Source organism: Empidonax traillii, unplaced genomic scaffold (assembly GCF_003031625.1).
Source record: "Empidonax traillii isolate 1590-97213 ecotype Southwest subspecies unplaced genomic scaffold, ASM303162v1 scaffold185:size1678824, whole genome shotgun sequence".
NCBI lineage: Eukaryota > Metazoa > Chordata > Aves > Passeriformes > Tyrannidae > Empidonax > Empidonax traillii.
In genome coordinates, this window is record NW_020955378.1 from 1,157,982 (window position 1) to 1,178,022 (window position 20,041).

Here is a 20,041-nt window from a genome sequence, read left to right on the forward strand (position 1 = left end):
AATTATTCAAGGATGAGCTGCTTTCAGCCTCTTGTTGCACCTTTGACACATTTTTTTTTTTTTTTTTTTTACAATGGTCAAGGATTTGAAGTTTACAATGCTGGCATTACTCTTTGACCCACAGGATCTTAGTTATTAATATGAACTATAACAACTTCAAGAGACATTCACACAGTAGGACCATCAGCATCGTGGTAGGGTTTCCTTTTTGCTTGATTTGGAACAGACACTTATCCTTTAATTTTCCCCAATTCTAGCACGCTAGCCCCCATGCTGTTCATGCTGCAGATGGATCTTTCTTGCTCCCTATGGTTTTATGTAGAATTTAAATCATGAAGCTGTTAATTGCATACATGGAAACAGAAACCGTAATCTAACAAATGCAACATTGTTCCCATGCTCTGATCCTGGACTCTGTTTTAGTTACTAAGAGGTAACTAAACATTTAACCTCAAGTTTCCTTCTAATTCAGTAGGTAGCATCATGAAGTCAAATAGCAAATTTTTCAAACCATCCTTCCACAGTGTTAAGCTCCTGAAAAATAGCTATATTTTTTAAGACAGCTGTATTTTACTGGGAGACTTCAACCACAGATGTGCACAAGATCACAGGGGGTGGAGAAGCCTCCATAAAGCTCTGATTTTTTACATATACTAAATTTACAATATTTATGATAGCCTGAGGGAATTCTGAGCTAGAATAGGGAGCTTTCTTGTGTAAGGCAAGAAAAAGCAGCTTGCCTGAACCCTACATGAAGAAATGAGAGGAACAGGGAACTGGAAGAGAATGGTGGCTCAGGTTGCTGAGGGACAAGACTGTCCTTCTCAGCCAGCGGTGCACCTGCAGCATTTTCCCAGTTTTCTGCAGGGCTCTGACAGACAAGGATGCTCCTGCTGGAACAGAGATGGAGCAGAGCCTTATTGAAGCTGCAGTGAAAACTAAGTGTGTGGTTCCCCTCACAACAGAATGCAAATCCTCTTGTAGCTTTTCCTAGAGCAGTGGCCTTGGCTGATAGTTTTCATCTCTGGACAAAGATTGATCAACCAGTGCAGCACATCTACAAGGAAACACCTACTGGCCACCCATCAGGTAAGAAAAAACAAGTTTTTCTGTCTGGATTAGCGAGCAAAATTATTGCACAATTTTGTTCTGTATTACGATGCAAATACTTCAGAAAGCACTAGTTATGAAATTCCAAAAATTCTTCAACTGAAGGTGTTGGAACAATAGTAAGGGAAATATATTAAGTAATTAATAAACATGATTTATTCTCATTTTTATTTTATTGTTTCTAGCACAAAGTTTTTGAATTTACTTTTGGACTTCCTATCTTCTCATTTTTACTCCCTAGCTACCTTCACAGGATGGATGCAAAAAGATTTCCATCAGCACATTTAATGAAAAACATTTCCTTCAAGCAAGGCACAAAATTTAATTTATTTAATTTGATTAATCCCAATTTTTGTTTTACATTAAGTACAAAAACCAACTTGAACGTAGGTGAAAATACAATTCCACAAAGTAGTTCAGTGAGATTTAAAATCATATCCAGAACTGTAAAGCACAATTAAAAGCAGCCCAGGATATACAGATTGCTTACCATAACTGCTGAAAGAGCTCATAATGTATCAATATTTAACAACCTCCAGCAATAAGCTACCTCCTTTCTAATCTTACATTTGAAACACATTTTAGCAAATCTGTACCTAACAAAGGAAACATTAAAGAATGAGAAGTGCAGGTAAGTTTTACTCAAGCTGAAGCCTAACTAAAACACAGACACAATAAAAATTAAACAACAGAACACAGATTTAAATATTTTGAACATTTCTAAGAACATAAATGCTAATATAATATAGAAAAATAGCCACAGATTCCAAGACTTATTTACTTCTCAAAGAACTTATCGTGTACTGTAGCTGCCTGAAATATTTTAACAATTATAGAAAATTGTATTTCCAAGTTTGGTAGGTTCGTATTTTCTAGATGACAGACATTGAAGACAACCATCAACTTATTTACAATTAGAAGCTTACTCCTTTTTAAATCGGAATAAAAAAAAAAAAATCAGTTTTGGCACTATCCATAAGGCAATGGATGATACGTAACTAAGGTAGCAAATCACATACTGAAAGCATAACCAGAAGAAAATTATATTCTTTAACCTATTACTATAAGAAACTGTGAGACTTTAATTATAATTAAAGAGGAAATTAAAGGATCAGCACTTCTAAGTTACTTAAACACCCTATTCAAAATACTGAAGAATCTTATTATATGCAAAAGGAAATCACTGAAATCTGTGAAGCCACTTAGCCATGTTTTGTGGGAGAACCCAGTATTTTTATGGTTATTAAATTATCAAACTAGTTTTATTATCAGAAAATAGCAAAATGTTTAAGGAGAACATGAATTTAATTCTTAAGTAAGGAGAAAAAACATTACTCTGAAGTCCAGCCTTTGCCAACCAACTATTTAAAAAACACCAAAGGTAATTTTTCCATTCACTCCACTGAGTAAAGACCACAACTTGAAAAAAATTTTTTATTGATATGACTAGTTTGAACAACTTCCTCTTTTCATTTCCATCACCTTTTGTGATAGCTGAACCTTAAACTTCAATTTCCCAACGTTGCCACATTTCCACTGCAAAGACTGCAAGCCCAGATTTCATAAAATGTGAATTTCATTTAAATTTTAAAATAATCTTTGCATTTATCTTGAATTTATAAAAAGATTTTTTTCAAAACTTAAGGCAAAAAACAAGTTTTATTGGTTATGTTTCTTTAAGTCTGAGCAGGTGTATGAGGCTGTTTAAATATCAAAAAAGCAAACGCCATATACAGTATTACCAACAAAAGTAAAGAATAAGGCATCATGCACCCTTAAGATGAAAAGAAAATTTAATTTTACAAGACGTTTAAATAATTCCAAGGCAAAAAGTGTCTGTCTCCTCTAAGACTATCTTCAGAAAACATGGAAATTTTAGAGGAATGTTTCAAAGGACATCAACTTACTAAAATATTCCGTTCAACATTTATACAAATACATTACTACAATTGTAAGTTTACATACAATCAACTGACATCTCAGTGTTAACTAATTACTTAAATTTACAAGACAAACATAAATAAAGCTGTTAAAACAGGCAAGTACAGTACTGATCTATCATTCAGCACAATGTATTTTGTACTTCTTTCACCTTGAAAAGAATCAGATTAGAATTGTGCGAAGTTGATCTCCAAACCTAAAAATAAAATGAAAGAGAATTAAGTATATCTATGCAGGTTTTACACAGCATGGGCATATTCCAAATGCCTAAGTCCTGTTTTCAGGCATGTCATTTACCATTTAACCACCTCTTGTCTGTTCTCAGAAGAGGCCACAGTCTTTAAGGTTATTTTTAATAATGACATCAGTTACAGCATCAAAAACAAACTGCACATTTTTTGTGTCTGTGGCACACGTGAAGTGAGTGTAGATTTCCTTTGTGTCTTTTCTCTTGTTCAGATCCTCAAACTGACACTGAATGTATGCAGCTGCTTCTTCATAAGTGTTTGACCCTAGAAGAAAAAAATTGCTCAGTAAGCAGATTTCAAACTGAAAAAGCACAACATACATATTGTATCTCTGAAGCAAGTGGTTCTTGGAAACTGTTAACCTAACACTGAAGAGGAGTAATTTCACAACCATTGCTTAAACATGCCATTAAAAAACCTTGAAGGAAACCTTTTGGATACATCTGTAAGAATAAAAAATAAGTATTCAATTCCAGCTTCAGGAAGTCTTTCCATTTACTTCACTGGCAAAGGAGGTGGTAGAAGTCATTACTGACCCATCAGTGTTCCCTAGATTAGGATATTTTGTTTCCTTAATTCACGTTACTTGCTTTCAATTTTTTTGTTTTTAAAAGGTTTGGGTTTTTCCCAGACACAATTAGAGACATTTAGCACACATATTTCTCCTAAGCTTCTTACCTCCAACATGCCATTTTCTGTACCAGAGTTTGATGTTACAATGAAAACGATACATAAAAAGGCTATGACTTGTTCAAATTAATTCATCCTCTTTTGCTTTGCATTTCCTGAGTAAGCCACCTACTTCAAAATGTATGTACACTCCCTGTTCAACTAAAACTCTCATGTGTCCTCAGGGTTTCCTACTTACAACTAAGTACAAAAACAAGAGAACATCAGAAATAAGAACGGGTTAAATAAATTAGCCTGAAGATTTGAAGCAGTAACATGTACATATTATCAGCAGACCAGCATTATTTCATGTGGTTAAAAAGACTTAGCCTTATTTTACTTGTGATTCATAAAAACAATCCCCCATCCTAAACTTCATTTCACATAAATATTTTAGATGCTTAGAGTTATTCAACTCAGGATTTGTCCATAAAAAACTAGGTAATTTAACAAAAAAAAAAACCAAAAAACCCACAAACAAACAAACAAAAAAACCCAAACCAACTTGACACCTGCACCCCCCTCTAATACCTGCATATTCAGGGTAGCAAATAGTGAGAGGACTTCTTTTGATTTTTTCTTCAAAAAGATCCTTCTTGTTCAGGAATAGAATAATAGAAGTGTCTGTGAACCATTTATTGTTGCAGATACTGTCAAACAATTTCATGCTTTCGTGCATCCGATTCTGTAATTGGAAAAAAAACACATCTGTTTGTATTTTATCAGATTTCGGTAGTAAATTCAGGATCTGTTTTTTTGATTGGTTACAAATCAACTATGTAATTTACAAAACTAAGTTTTTAGCAAACAAAATCACATTTTTCCACATGAAAATACAGAGAGACCAAGACCACCATAAAGACCACTTCTACCAGCAGGGTTTAAGCAACTACTTTTTCTCATTTCCAGGTTTCACAGGCTTTTTTCCTCTTACCATAATTCTTAACTCTGTAGACAAATTATCAAACATGTAAGTACTTAGGCCAAGTTTCAGTCATTTAAGTAGCAGGATACTAGCTATGACCTTCTTTGACTACATTTGACTTGGAAGGTTTTCTTATTTCTCTTTCCTCCCCAAATTATATTTTATAGGAAGTTGCAGAACACGAGGAAGAGCACAAAAGTCTGTTAATGATTCACACACAATATACAAGCATCACTTCAGACCACTCAGACAGTAAAACGCATGCTGTGCACAGTGACATGGAAGGACTAAACCCTTGAAAGAAGAGAAAGGAGCAGAGGGGGGTGGAAGGGAGAAGGAATAGAAAAATTTCTGCAACTGAGATCAGAGAAACACATTTTGAAAGAAACAAAAACTGAAGACTGAGGAAGGAAGGAAAAACAAAACATGGTAGATACAGATAAGTCAAGAAAGAAGTACTGCGTACTTCTAGCATCCCTAAAGAGACTCAAATGTCTATTACTGACAATGCATCCTGATTAATTTATGCATCCTTTAAAACATGAAAGTACAGCTGCAAAGAATACTTGTCTCTTAGTATTCCTTCTGAGAATATGAGAAAATACTTTGAAACCTGAAGGCATGAATTCTATCACCATTTCTGAGACCTCTTGCACAAACCACACATCTTATAAAGCAGTAATACTGCAAAGGCATATTTATAGCTTTCCTTCCAAGCTTATTTAGCTTCTATCCAACAACTGTTCCCTTCTTCAACATTGCAGTACTTGCCATTTCCTCATCTTCAGCCAAGACCAAGTCATAATCACTTAGTGCCACACAAAAAATAATTGCTGTAACACCCTCAAAACAATGAATCCATTTCTTCCGCTCTGATCTTTGGCCTCCAACATCAAACATTCTGCAAAACAGAAGCACAAAGAAGTGAATGAACTTTGGAATCTCTAGCTTTCTGAATATTAACCAATAATATCTGAAAGTATCAGATGTGTAAGTCTCAGTACAACATTTTATAAAGGACATAAAAATCTGCAACATTTATTACTATTTTTCTCAGTAAAAACACCGATTTTAATAAAGCTTTAAAAGCCTTCCTATACATTTTAGAGAACATGATGAGGTATAAGATGAAAGCTAAACAAGACTAATTATTTACAATATTATATTTAATAACAAAGTTAAATGTAATCTATAAAAATAAAAATATAAAGAGTTAGCTTTACTAAAAAGTCTAAATTAATAAAAGATACCGATCAACAATGTGAGATTCTTAAAGAGAAGAGTGGTGTCTTTCAATACTTGGAAATAATGCAGAACTAAGGAAGTTGAATACAGGCAACACTGACTTAATTATTGATGTTTTCGTATTATGAATATTAAAACAAAATAAATGTGTAGAAAATAAATATTAGATCTCAACTCTAAATTCTGGTGACGTTCAGCACCCCTCTCTTCTAAACCAAATTACAACTTAAATCCATTCTTTGACTGGCCACGTTTAAATGTTGTTTTTTTTTTTTTTTTTTTAAATGCTTCATTTATTTTCAAAATTATTTTAAAAGACAAAAAAAGGGGTACAGAGTAAAAAACAACCCTCATTTTCCCTCTAATAAATGCATTTTTTTGAAATGTAATTAAGTCTCACATACGACAGGTATCCTAAAACTGACTTGTATTTTATATCATCCCCCTTTCCTGTTTTCCCCTGAGCTGTAAGACTGTAAGGGTGGAGCACATGGACAAAACCTTACCAATTTAATGTTAGTGTACTACACAAGTAGGTAAATTGCAATTGAAGGGTTTTAATTACAGTTATTTTTAGAAATCTAGTGTTCCAAGTTGCTACATTTTAATTTGAAAAAACACAAGGAAAATAAGTAGAGAGGGAAACAGATTAGAAGTAAAACAAAGCCCCTTTTTCATCAAAAACTGTCAGAAACTTTGTAACCTCTAATAAGGTCTTCTATGTGGGTACACTAGGGTGTGATGACGTTCATTGCCCATTTAATGCTCTACATTGGGATAATGCTGTGTTAAAAAAGCCTTGAAAGATTATTCATGTTGGAATTTAAAAATAAAAAAAAGATTCCTTAGAAGTGTTCCTTGCCTTCAGAGATATCTTTGAGAGGAAGTCTTTGGATATTGCCCTATAAAAATGCAATGCAGCCACCTACTCCTACTTCTCAAATAATTAGTGATTGCTGTACCCCTAGGAAGATATTTCATACCTGTATACCTTAATAATTAATACCTTAAATTTTATTTCTTACTTCTATCATTCTAATGCTATGCTTTTTAACTTTATACTAAGAGCTAAATTTCCATAAGAATTACATTTCTAAAAAAAAAAAAAAAAGTGTTCTTTGAAGACAAAACTAGTAAATCATCAGATTCAACTTCTGGAATAGTCTATAGAAACAGGATGAAGATAGGCTATTTGCTTCTTGGATTGAATCAAAAATCAAAGTTATGCTAAGGACTTTATAGAGAAGGTTGAATTGAGGCTCAACCTCAAAGAATTTAAGTGTACACAGAAGAACAGGAAAGAAAAGATTATGAAAGAAATTGATATTGCACAGCTAGTCATGTTTATGTACCCTTGCCTTACAATATTCAAGCCTTTCATACCTTTGGTTCATCCCAGAAGTTCTTTTCAATGTTACATCAGAGTACATTTCAAGCCCTTCCAATAACTCATTAAGCCTGTCTCCTAAAGCACAGGTACAGGTGTTTAAATGTACAACACTGACAGCTAAATACTTCTTCAGGTCTGTCTCAAAGTTACACATTTTGCAGAAGCATAATCCCATGGTCCCTGTAACAGCCCTGATAATCAGTACAGTCTGGATCCATCTACAAAAGGGAGCTGAACAAGAAACATTAGAAAGTGAGTGAGAAGATGAAGAGCTCCTCAGAATACCAAAGACCTCTCTTCAGGCTTGGCTGAGGCTACTCTCCTCAGGTTTTCAAGAGATACATTCCCGTTTGTCAGCTATTCTTTTATGGATTAATACAGATTTTGTACACTTAAACCCTAAAACAGGGAAACAACATATTTCCACAGCAATGATGGTCCTGAAGTATCCCTACTACAGTACTTGATACACATTTCCATGAAAAAGAAATATTTTCTTTAAAGATATTAAAAAAATATATTATATAGACATGCTGACAACAATTTCTGCATAGTCTAAATGTGATTTCATGTCATATAATGTGTGTTTTACTGAGTTTTCTTCTCATTCTTCCTCATCAGTAGGAGGTAGACTATTCTGATGCTTTCACCATGGATGGTGCACCTGGACTGGGGAAACTCCTGATGTCAATACAGGCTGGGGGATGAATAGATTTAATTTACATAAAAAGCATCTTTACAAAATGCTTCCAATAAACCAAAACATTTACTGAAATTCCAAGAACTATAATATCCCTTCAGAAAATTGAGTCCAGCATGAGGATTTTTTTTTTTAAAGAAATGGAGGGGAAAATAATCAAACTTGTGGTTAGACAAATTTATTAAATTACACCATTGAAAGGCATATTCTAGAGGAACTACAGAAACTGTAACAGACAGATAATCATGCTGCAAGATTTACATACTTAAAATGAAGATCTTTGAAAGTGAAGTGAGTTTCCACTATTCCTGTGGTTTTCACTCTAGTCCTGAGAACGTCCTGTTGAGTTGGAATGTAGCTGGTTTGTGCTATCCTGTCCAAGTCGTTCAAATAACTAAAGATAAAAATAAATACTGCTTTCAGTTATTCATAAAATAGTAACAAAATAATTACAAAGATTAGAGAAATTCTAGGTCCATTCATTATATTGTGCTTGAATTTTATAAAATTGTTTTCTCTGACATAAGACAAAAAATCTAGACATGTTATTCACTAAAATTTCCAAGTTTTTTTCAAAATAAGCTTTAGAAACACAAAGTCATTTCATTCCAGATGAAAAGAAACTTACGCAATTTATTGCACTACAAACTGGAAATTCCAAAATGCAGACATGGTTCCACGTACATCACTGTTGTTTGCACTAAGAACACCTTCATCTTTGTAACCTAATGAACTACCAGTTACTTTGAACTGTAAACGAAGTCCCAAATTACTCTGGATTTGATAATAGGTATGAAAAGAACAACTCAGTGTTTTGGTCAGAATTAATGTGCTTAGGAAAATGCCTTATACATAACAATTAACTTTCTATTGTGAATTTCTAATTACACATATTTTTTACAATAGTATGCTTTCATTGCCAAAATTCTTGCAATGTAGGCCAAGACCAGAGCTTCTAAAAACCATACAAATCTTACTTGTGCTTACTTTGATGTTCCCATAGTAACTAGGGAAGGTATTACATTCTACTTTCTGTGTAACAAGTTAGCAATTTTAAGGATACAACTGTTTGGCTAAAAGAACAGTTTTCCTATGAAACTGGAGGTAGAGATATTTAAACCAACAAAATAGAACACAGGAGGGAACCAGAGGAGAGTAATTTCATCTCCAAACAAAGTGCTCCATATTGAATAAACTTTACACAAGAAAGTGAGAAATAACTTCAAACACTACAAATTACTTCAGAATTATAAAGCTTTAAAAAATTGCACTATAAGCAGTGACACTGCTATGCCATTCTTTACCATCTTATCTCTCCCTTGGTGGACTCTTTCCTTGACTGACTTACCATATCTTGCTGCCACACAGTCTTATTTCTGCCACCCTTAGTTCCTTATTATTTTCTTTTTTTACTGAAATGCCTTAGCATAAAAGTTACATCCTGATTGTTACCTTTGCTCAGCACATTTCTAATAGAGACCATTAATCAACAAAGAAAATGCAGGAATGTTGGATTATAGGAGAAACTCTATTATGAACATGAAAGTAGTATCCTTGGTAATACAGATTCAGATCAAGTTTTCTGGACACGTTCAGATACTGAAAAGGTACTTGAGTCATGCTTTTGTATTAAAAATGCTACTTAAGCACCTTAAAGCAATTTTTGTCTTCTTTAAGAGGGTGAAATACCTAGTCAGAACACGACAAGTTCATCATTATACCACAACTCTTCCTTTCCAACCTCGAAGCCTAGTTGCAGCATTTTGACCCAAGCAGACAGTATCTTTGTCCAAATACTTCTGTGGTTTCCATCTACGTGGCAGCAGAATTTGTCAAAAGATGACACACTTCTTCAACTACTACTTAGAAGGCCAAGAAAATCTTGTCTGTCACACAGTACTTACTAGGCAGCAGAGTCATTAAGCTGATACTCTCGAGATCTGTTGAAACAAGCTTGAACTCCACTGTCTTTCCACAGTCTCTTGATAACTCCAGCAAGCTCTGCAGTCATAAACCCTTCTTCTGCTGCTCCAGCCAACACAAAGAGCTGACGAGCATCATCCTTTAGGATGTAAACAGAGAGTGCAGAGACAGATATTGAGAAATACAACAATGTATTATCACCTAAGAACTACATTCAGCAAATGAGTTACTTAACCTAGCAAATTGGAATGTAACCAAAAAAAAAAAAAAAGTGAAATAAACAATTGGTTTTAGTGTTCTCCACAAGATATCAATTCCCACATTTTTCAACAAAGCAAAGTGTTTCAATGCTAAAAATTTGTCATTGCTGATGAAGTTTCTTCTGATCAGTTTATAAGTTGAATAAGTTTTCATAAACAGGAGTAGGAACATATTTTGCGCTCCTGTTCAAGCCTAAAGTTAACCATATTTGCTCATCAAATACCACATACCGGACAAAATGCTTACATTGCAGACTAGATCCTTCAGAAGTGCAGATGTATATTGATTAACTAAAGATAACAAATTAAACACTTAAGCTTCAAAAAAACTGCTTTGGAAGTGACAAAATCACTTCCCTAATTGTGTATCAGGAAGATACAAATATTCATCACCTCTAATTATTCTACAGAGACCAAATTTTCTTGGTAAAACAATATCAAACAAACACCAAGATTTTTAAGAGCAAATGCTGGATTTTAAAACTATTTATAGTGACGGGCTTTGAGAGTGAGGCTCTGGAATACAGGATGTAAATCCACCATTCCCCTTTAACAGAATTTGACCAGTTTAGTACCTTCATCCAATTTTGACTGAGCAAAGAAACTTAATGTTAGAACTGTAAGGCACTGGGAAAAAGACAGCTGCTGGGTAGAGGGAAGATCTACATTAATACCCTGCTGTGGGGAGCTGCTTGACCTTGTTTATTAGCAGTATGTGATCTAATGCCAAGGTACATCAGGCAGAAATATCATCACACTCAAGGCTTGTCACTGCTACCCACAGCGTGTACTGTTTGCCCAGTAATTAAAAGAAAGAGAACAATGAACTTGGAAAGGAGAAAGGGAGACTTGGACACATCAGCTGGGAACTGCAAGTATTTCAAGAAAGAGGAAGATTTAAAAAAGCAACACATAAGGTTATTCCCACAAAACAGTAAGTGAAGACACAGGTGCAAATCTGTAGAAAAATCTATTGCTCTGCTGTTCAAATACTAAGCTGTGGGAAAAAAAAATTCTCAGGATAAGCACATTAAGTAGTGATTGTTCCAAAGATAGTGTCCACTGTAGACTTAAATAATCAAAGCTTATGCAAGCTAACAGAAAAATTGTTTACAGATACATTGAGTAATACTGAATTTCACAGGCTGAAAACACAAAGCTTGCAGTTCAGTCAACTCAAGGCAAACTTGAAGAGATTTAAACATATATATACAGATGCAGGTACACATACGAAGAACAGGTATCTGATGTATAGTCGAAAGTGTCTAGAGTAGGTGGAAATCTAAAAGAACACTTGGTAAACAAAAATACTAATTACTGTACGTAGGACAAATTGTGGACAAATAATAAAAACTCCATGGATTGCAATAACAATTACGTACAAAAGCCAGAGCCCTAAAGATCAAAGGGTTGTCAAAAGCCAGATCTCAGGGACTGTAATTTGAGCAATATGCCTGCATAAAAGAAATCTGAATGATAATTTTGGTCTTGAATGTTGTGGATGGAAAGGCAAGAACCTATGACTCACAAAAGTAGCAGATCTAGAAGAAGAGACAATATATACAGAACTATATACAACATATGATGGAAACAGCTTAGAAACTGACAACCAATTTTGTCACAAATGATGATGTCATTTTATGCCTGTCATGGTCTCACTTTCAAACATACAAAATTTACTCGGTTTCAAATAGCTCTGATCTCTACATGCTCTCAAACAGGCAAGAGGGGAAAGGGAAGGTGAAACAAGAGAGTTGATTCTAGCTCTTAAAAAGACCAAACATTAAGAAATGGTCTCTGTTATGCCTGTACTCCTTTTACTAAAGATGGCAACTACCACAGACATCACAAGTGAGGCAGTATGCAAGGATCAAGTCCTACTTTCATTATTAACTAATGCTTGATATTTTTTCTTTAGTATCTTTAACTAGAATGGGGCAGCTTCCTCTCTAGGTATCACACATTTTGTACTAGATTTCACAAATGAGGTAATGTAAAAAACCTAATTTAACCATCTCTCGAACTACAGTAAATCTCACATTCAGAAAGTGCTCCTCAGTCTTTTGAAGCACATTCACTAAATGTCTCTCAAAACACAGTTTTGACTTAAGTACTGCCCTGTAGCACAAAGACAGACCAGACTCCAGACTGACAATACTGAAGCTGCTGGTGTAACACATGCTCCCTTGATTCAATAACATGAAAAGAGAAAACATTAACTCACTGCTTTACCATTAGTCCTATGACAAAAATAAGAGTATATGATTTTCCAAACTTATCGCATTTAGAGGAAAACCCTCAGAAATTCACCCAAAACAATCTGAACTTAATACTTTGCCCCAGGAGTTACAATTTCAAGCTTTTTTTTCCAAAACAAAATAGAATAACTGAGGTATAAATATACTTTTTTTTTTTTTTTAAAGTGAGACTGACATACAGAAGCTCTGTATTACTTTTTCCATTTCTAGTTTAACAAATGGCAGGAATCTAGTACTAACGTTCCACAGCAGTGATGCTCTGAAAAAAAAGAATTTGGACTACCAAGACTTGACTAAGTGCAAAGGGATGGATGGCTATTTTAAGATTATTCCTGACAGAAGTTTGCCTCATCATTTATATAGCTCTCTGAAGTCGAGAAACTCAGATGACTTCAAACTGACATCATATATAACATAGCCCTCAAAATCTTCTTGTTAGTCATTTTATCTGCTAACACTTAAATTTACTCCTCCTCCGTTTTCTCTTACTATGTATTTAGCAACATAAGTCTACCATCTGCCTCTTTGCAACATTAACTGCCAGACTCCAGAGAGAACTCCACTGCACAAATACCAAACTAACAAGCATTGAGATATTCTTGCTGCCTTCAAAAACTTGGGTCTTAAGGGCAGACTACAGCAAACATGACAGCAAATGCAGAGAGGAATAAACAATGAAAATTAAGCTTTTCCTAGTTATGTTTACAACTGAAGATACATCACCAACATACGTACATAACAAAAATGGCTATAATTGGCTAACTGCCAATCAGATTTAGACTTCAGATACACCTTTATGACTCACTATACGTAATCTCCTGAACGTTTGTCTTCCTTATGACAACCATACATACTGCATTTCACAAGATTACTGAAGGAATACTCTCGAACATTTATAAATTTTGCTTTTCAAGCAATCAATAAAATGAACACAAGACTGTCATGAAAGAAGAATTTGCACACTGTTTCTTAAAGGTCCTCCTCTCCTTCCAAACTGTAATTCCACCCTAATGTGACAGAAAGAACTTAGATCAAAATATCCCTCTGACTACCTTACATACTTATTTCAATACATGAACAGCAAAACCCTTACTCTATTTTTCCTGGAGGACAACCACAACATGACAAGTTCCTGCATCAAAACCTTTACTGGTGAGCATTCCATGTTCTGACATTGATTTCTGTAGAAAGGAGATAAAAGCACACATCCTGAACTAAGTTTAACTATTTAAACTAATAGCTTTGAGGATCAATTTCAGCACTGCAGCAGAGACTGTACTCATTTTACAGAAATATTCTGAGCATCTCACCACCTGACCAGATGTGGGTATAATCAAGGTCATCACAGATAAGAGCACAGGGGTAGGACTGGAGATATCAATTCTACAGACCAAACAGGTGGAATGGCAAATAAACCCATCAGAGGTTTGTATGTGAGACATAGGATGAAATAAGATGGAAAAGGTGAAGAAAAGTTTAGAAAAAGGTCTAATTTACTGGGAAATATCGCAAGATTGGTATAATGAAAAACATGGGATACAGCATCAGGTCTATGCCCATGTCTCTGCTTTGAGTAAAATGAAGTCCTCAACACTGGAAATCCATATGACAGGATTCAGTTCAGAGGCTGGAGATGTTTCAGGCATTGCTGTGCCTATGAACTAGTAGAGATGTTCAGACAGTAGCTAGATGCCTCTCTATTTCAGCTGTGTTTTTTGAGGAATGTGAAGACGTCTAACTGCAATGACCTGCAGAACGCAGCAGCCCACAAATCCATACAAACAGAGAAATGACTGCAGAGTTCAATGTTTTTGAAAAGCTCCCTAAGACTCGGATGTTTAGTTCTGCAAATTTGGACAGAATTTGGAAAACTGTATCTAAAACAAGCAGTTGTGAATCAATCCAATGCTGATTGCTCCACAGGTTACATTGCCCTGTAAAGTTTTCGATCAGACTTTGTATCCTACAAAGAAGATTTCTGGATATTAAAAGATTTTTTTAGGAAACAGCATGGATATTTCAGCTGTATGTGTGTGTACTTCAATACTCACAGCCCTGATTGGATCACCAAAGTCTATCTTCAACCTCCCCATGGCTCTAATGATAGCAATAATGGACTGAATGGTGTTACTGTAGACAACAGCTTTGTACTGTTTACATTCTTCTTCTGAATAACCAGCCTCATGGATAATCCTACGGAAGAAGAAAATAATAAATTCTCTATTCAGATAAAGAGGAATATTTCTCTGTCATAGTATTTTACCATACTTACTTCATCTGCTTGACAATTGTGCTTTTTCCCGATTCACCAGCTCCTGAAAAATAAATGTGTGAAAATTCATTAGACTTTTAGTAATCTTTGAAAACACATTTAGTTTCTAACACTTCAAATGTCTAACCAATATAAAAACTTTCAATAGGTAAAAAGACACATTAAAAATTGATTTTAAATACAAAAATGCATCTTAAGGTGGAAGTTCCAAAATCAAGCCATTTTAAGATCAAATCATTCAGTTCTAAAATGTCTTTTCTTCTTACAGAAATGAGCATAATCTTTATGCAGTCTACTGGTGATTTTAATGCAAACAGATGATCAGTCACTCTACTTCAAAGGTGTCTGAAGCTCAGTTTCTCTAGCTGCCTTTTTAATCAAAACCTAAACGTCCTCCTTTATAAGTTCATCACGTATTAACAGTCTTCAGTGTTGCAAATGAACATCTTAAAACTCTTCAGGGCTCTAGTCCTTATAACCCTCTTTTGACCCTTGCATGAATAAACCAACACAGCCAACCTACTTCTTGTTAGAACAGATGGCAAAGGTTTGTCAGTCCTCCTGATACCATTCTTAGTGCTTTAAGAAATTAAAAAAAAAAAAAAAAGAGCATGCTATGTTAAAGTACAAAGCTTACAAAAACAATTAGTCTCTCTGTCTACAGACAAGGGTGGAGGGGGAAACGTAGTTTTTGCTGTCTCAACAACGTATCTTTGGTCTTGTTTCTTTCTCTAAAGATGTACGAAACTCTTACAGCTGTGGTGGAGTCATCATCCCCAGAGGTATTTAAAAACTCTGTAGATGTGGCACTTGGGGTTAAGTGGTGGACTTGGTAGGGCTGAGTAAAGAGTTGGCCTTTTCCAACATAAACACTTGTACGAGTCTGTCCACACAACCATTATGCATGCCAAGGCCTTGCTTTCCAGGAAGTGGTCCAATACCTGCCTCCCAGTGGGAAGAAGGGAATTAATTCTTCTTTTTGCTTTGCTAGTGTGTGCAAGCTCTGGCTTTTTCTATTAAAACATCATTATCTTGATCCATGAGTCTTCTTGCCTTCCTTCTATTTTTAATTTATCTCAAGGGAGAGGAGAGTTATCACACAGCTGTGTGGGTGTTTGGGTTGACCCTCGCTTTCACGGTTGCACTGGTAAAACTGCAGATAGGTCAAAAGAAGCTGTTCTTCCCCAGCAGTCAGCATTTATTATGCTGCATCGAGTACTGTATCCAGTTCTCCCCCTCGGCAGCCAGTAAATGAGATACTGATAAACTAGACAAAAACCAGTAGAAAGTCACTTAGTTGTTTAGAGGGCTGATGCACATGGCATTCCAGGAAAAGCTACAAGGGGCTTTTAAATCCTAGAAAGATTGGGAAGAAGGTTGGATGTGTGTACAGCTGCTATCCTCTCCACAAAACTCACTTAAAACAGCTTAAAGTGGAAGTGAATTTGTTACAAATTACACACATACAACAAAAAGATGTGAGGCAATCAAGAACCTGCAGCACACAGTTTCACAGAGATATAAGAGGGGAACGGGGAGATGTGCAGGGGACCTATTCCCATGGAAGAGATTGTACTGGAACCAACTGAACATAGAGGAAGTAGAAATTCAGCCTTGGAGACCTACAAGATTCAACTGGCCAAGGCTCTGAGCAACCTTATCTATTTCGACATTAGCCTGGCTTTGAGCCAAGGGCTTAACGAGATGACTTGTAGGGGTTTCTTCTAACATACATTATTTCATGCCAGTATATCATTATTCTGTACTTGTATCTACTGTACAGTGATGCTTTCGGGATGTTCCTCCTACTGAACCAAATACGTAATTCAGGACAGACTCAGGCCAATTTAAGACTGACTGCCAAAAGTTGTCCCACCTCCTCCCCAGCACCGCCACTGATGTGGCTTCACTTCCCTTCCTCAAACATTGCAGAATGAGCGCTGGCATCACGAGGAGCTGGTGAGCTCAGAGCTGAGTAGCTAAGGAATAGGGAAGGCCTGTCACATCCATCTAAGATTGCCTAATGCCATCATTAGCTAATGTCCAAGCAAAAAACTTATTTTATTTATAAATCTGCAAGTTTCTTTGTAGAGTGGCAATGGTTCTCAGATGCTGAGCTCCGATACTGATGGAAATACACTAATATAAACACAAATCAGAGGAATCACTACAAAAGTCATTTGTTATTTAGACACCTGAAGCATTTATAAACTAAATTAACACTCAGTCTCAAAATAGCTAATCATACACTTAAGCACAAATAAGTGACAAAAGTTTAAGGATTAACTTTATTAATGAAATTACTATAATTTGCCTTGCATTAATATTTTTATTCAAATAATTTGAATACAGTATATTCCCCTGCATTCAACAGCAATTTTGGAGATATTAAGAAATATACTACAGCATTGAATTTATATGACTTTGTAAAGTGCTCTTTCTTTTAAAAATTTGTCACGTTTGACTAACCAAGCAGGTCAGTGTCAGGGCTAGTTACAGTATAATAATTAAATCCTTTTTGTCATACACTTTCGAGTTAATTTTTTCTGAGTCAGATATGAGTGTTAGCATTCACATGTACCAAATACCTAGAATTATCATAAAAGCCCTGTCAGTAACATAGCCACAAACACTCATAATACATATGAAGAACTATTAAGTCATTTTTTATAGAGCACCCATCATCAACAGTGAGTTTCTGGAAGGTGCATTCACCTACATTATTTAATGGAAAACAGAAACAAATGTGTTTGGTTTGGGTTTTTCCTTTACTTGCACACTGAAATGCCTGCAGTTTTCCTAATAATCTTTGCAAAGTATATAGGAAAATTACACCTTACTGAAGTGTAAGTATCCCATACTGAAAGGCAATTCATTATTTTTGCACTCCTGAATGCAGAGTTCTGCCAGGTTTTCTGACAGATGCACTTTTAACATTTCCTCCTTTATCTCAACATAAATAAATTGTCTATACAGCAAAATGAGAACTAACTCTGTTTTAGAAAGCTTTAGACAGGAGCAAGCAGTATTAAATATTACATGTGACAGCTGCATATAAAAGCTGGCTGAGCTGGCTGTATTGTCACAACCAAACCCTACCCAAATTTAGACTGACTTGAGTGTATATTCCTCAATCATCTAGTAAGGGATATTATTTATTGCTTGCTAGTTATGTGTGATACTTGATTTCAGCATCACTACTGTCAGAAATATGAACAGTCTTACAGGTTGTTACTATTTATGTCTAACAAAAATATTAATAAAAAGACATGACAGTTCTGCTCAGACTAGAAGAAGGGCAGCACATCAGCTCTGAATTTAAAAGAATAGTGGGCATTTTTTTGTTTGTTTAGTTTTAAGTGATGGTCTAAATTAACTGTTAGGTCTACACATTAAAAAAAAGTTTTTAATAACTGATGAATATTTTCCTTTCTCTTGCACACTATGTGCTTCATGTGCTTCTCAAAATAAAAAAAAGGCAACACATCCTATGAAAATCTAATTTAAAGCGAAGAATTTTAAAACTTTTCTTCACATAGTTCATAAGAATATAACTTGAACTAAACCTAGTACTCTTACTACACCTGCTTGTCAGAAAGCAGGTAGATCCTTATGCTTCATTATGGAGACTAATAAAGTGTGGAAGCAAGGCACATCCAAGTTAACCAGCATAATTTCATGTTTTCCCCACAGATCCTGCTATAATCTGAAGGGTCTTCTGCATTAAAGTTTAGTACCTTCACATGTCAGTATTTCACAGCTAGTATTGGGCTATTCAAAGCAGTCTTTTACTTGGATCCAGCCTGAGTTCCAAAAGCCTTTGGTGAACTCAGAGCCAGCACATAAACCCAGGCCTGTGACTGATCCAACCGTACCATCCACAGCTCAGGGAATCTGAATAAGGAGGGGCCAAGCTGGTATTCGAATTTTTCTTTCAAAGTCAATTTTCAGCTTTGGAAATAGAAAAATCAAAGCATCTTCGTGTTCAAAAAAACCAATCAGAAAACCATTTAACAGATCAGCCTTGCACATAGCCCTCTGAAGGAACCAAGACTAGCAAAGCTCAAATAAATTTAAGGAACAGCTAAAGCAGTATTTGATTCTACAAGCTGTGATTCGGCCAATTACAGAAAAAACTTTAAAAAGACAGAGCTGGACTCGATCTGAAGGTTCTTTTCCAACGTAAATGATTTTATCACCCTATGACTCATTACTACGAAATTGTAGCAAACACCATCTTAGATAGATTGAATATTCCTTTACTTTTCAAATGGAGCAAATCTGTGTTTTAAAAGAATTGTTTAATAATTTGATTAAAATTAACAGATCAGCAAAAATGTCACTTTAAACCACTCAGAGTGTCTCATGATTTATTATCCCACACACTGCCTACATAGCAAGCATTCCAGAACTACAAATTTCTGGAACAAATGTTTTATGCACTCAGGCACAGAAACTCCTGCTTGTAAGTGCTGAGATCTTAATAGTTACATTTCTAAGGTGTGACACCTTTGCTAATTGGTTACTGAAGGAAACAATCAAATACCGAAGTAAAAACAAAGGAAACTTTTGAGTTTATGGTATCCTTCTTTGGAGGAAAGCAACCGCCAAGTACAACAGTTTCTAATGGCATAAATACACTCCTTGTAACACTAACACAGGAAAAACCCCATAGATATAATTTTTCTTGAGAAAAAAAAGATTAGAGTTAGAGAGGCTTTGAAATAGCAACTAAGTCAGACAAAGGAACAGAACCCACAAACAAGTAGAACAGCCCTGTATGTTGCCAGAAGAGAGATCAAGTATGGACAAGAGTAATTAATACAAAACTTTCTACAGATGCTTGCCAGCTTTTCAGCTTGTAGAACAGGACACTTAGACCAGACTAACTTTGCACATACACATGTAGAATTTAAAATAAAACACATCGACTTGTAAATTTTTGGATTCACCTCCTGTAAAGTTCTCTCCCCACAACTCTCCTATCCAATCCTGTCAGATACTGGAGTTTCATAGTAGTAGGCACAAGCTGAATGGTGCCTGTTCCTCAGCTGTCACTGGTCACAGACAAGCTAAATGTCCACTGATTTCTCCTCTTTC

General features: G+C 35.3%; 1 protein-coding gene across 2 annotated transcripts in view; it reads right to left on the reverse strand.

Moving 5' to 3' along the window:
* Positions 1-1,412: 1,412 nt before the first annotated feature.
* LOC114058718 (guanine nucleotide-binding protein G(i) subunit alpha-1) overlaps positions 1,413-20,041 on the reverse strand; it is a 32,047-nt gene continuing 13,418 nt past the window's right edge. Inside the window, exons 2-9 of one of the 2 annotated variants that reach the window (XM_027886296.1) lie at positions 14,942-14,984; positions 14,721-14,862; positions 10,133-10,290; positions 8,494-8,622; positions 5,665-5,794; positions 4,500-4,653; positions 3,349-3,563; positions 1,413-3,247 (exon numbers count right to left, since the gene is read on the reverse strand). In XM_027886296.1, the coding sequence (XP_027742097.1) occupies positions 3,373-3,563; positions 4,500-4,653; positions 5,665-5,794; positions 8,494-8,622; positions 10,133-10,290; positions 14,721-14,862; positions 14,942-14,984 (947 nt within the window). In that variant the 3' untranslated portion in view covers positions 1,413-3,247; positions 3,349-3,372. Of the gene's footprint in view, positions 3,248-3,348; positions 3,564-3,635; positions 4,427-4,462; positions 4,654-5,664; positions 5,795-8,493; positions 8,623-10,132; positions 10,291-14,720; positions 14,863-14,941; positions 14,985-20,041 lie in introns of those variants that run through there. The other variant, XM_027886297.1, reaches the window with a different exon arrangement.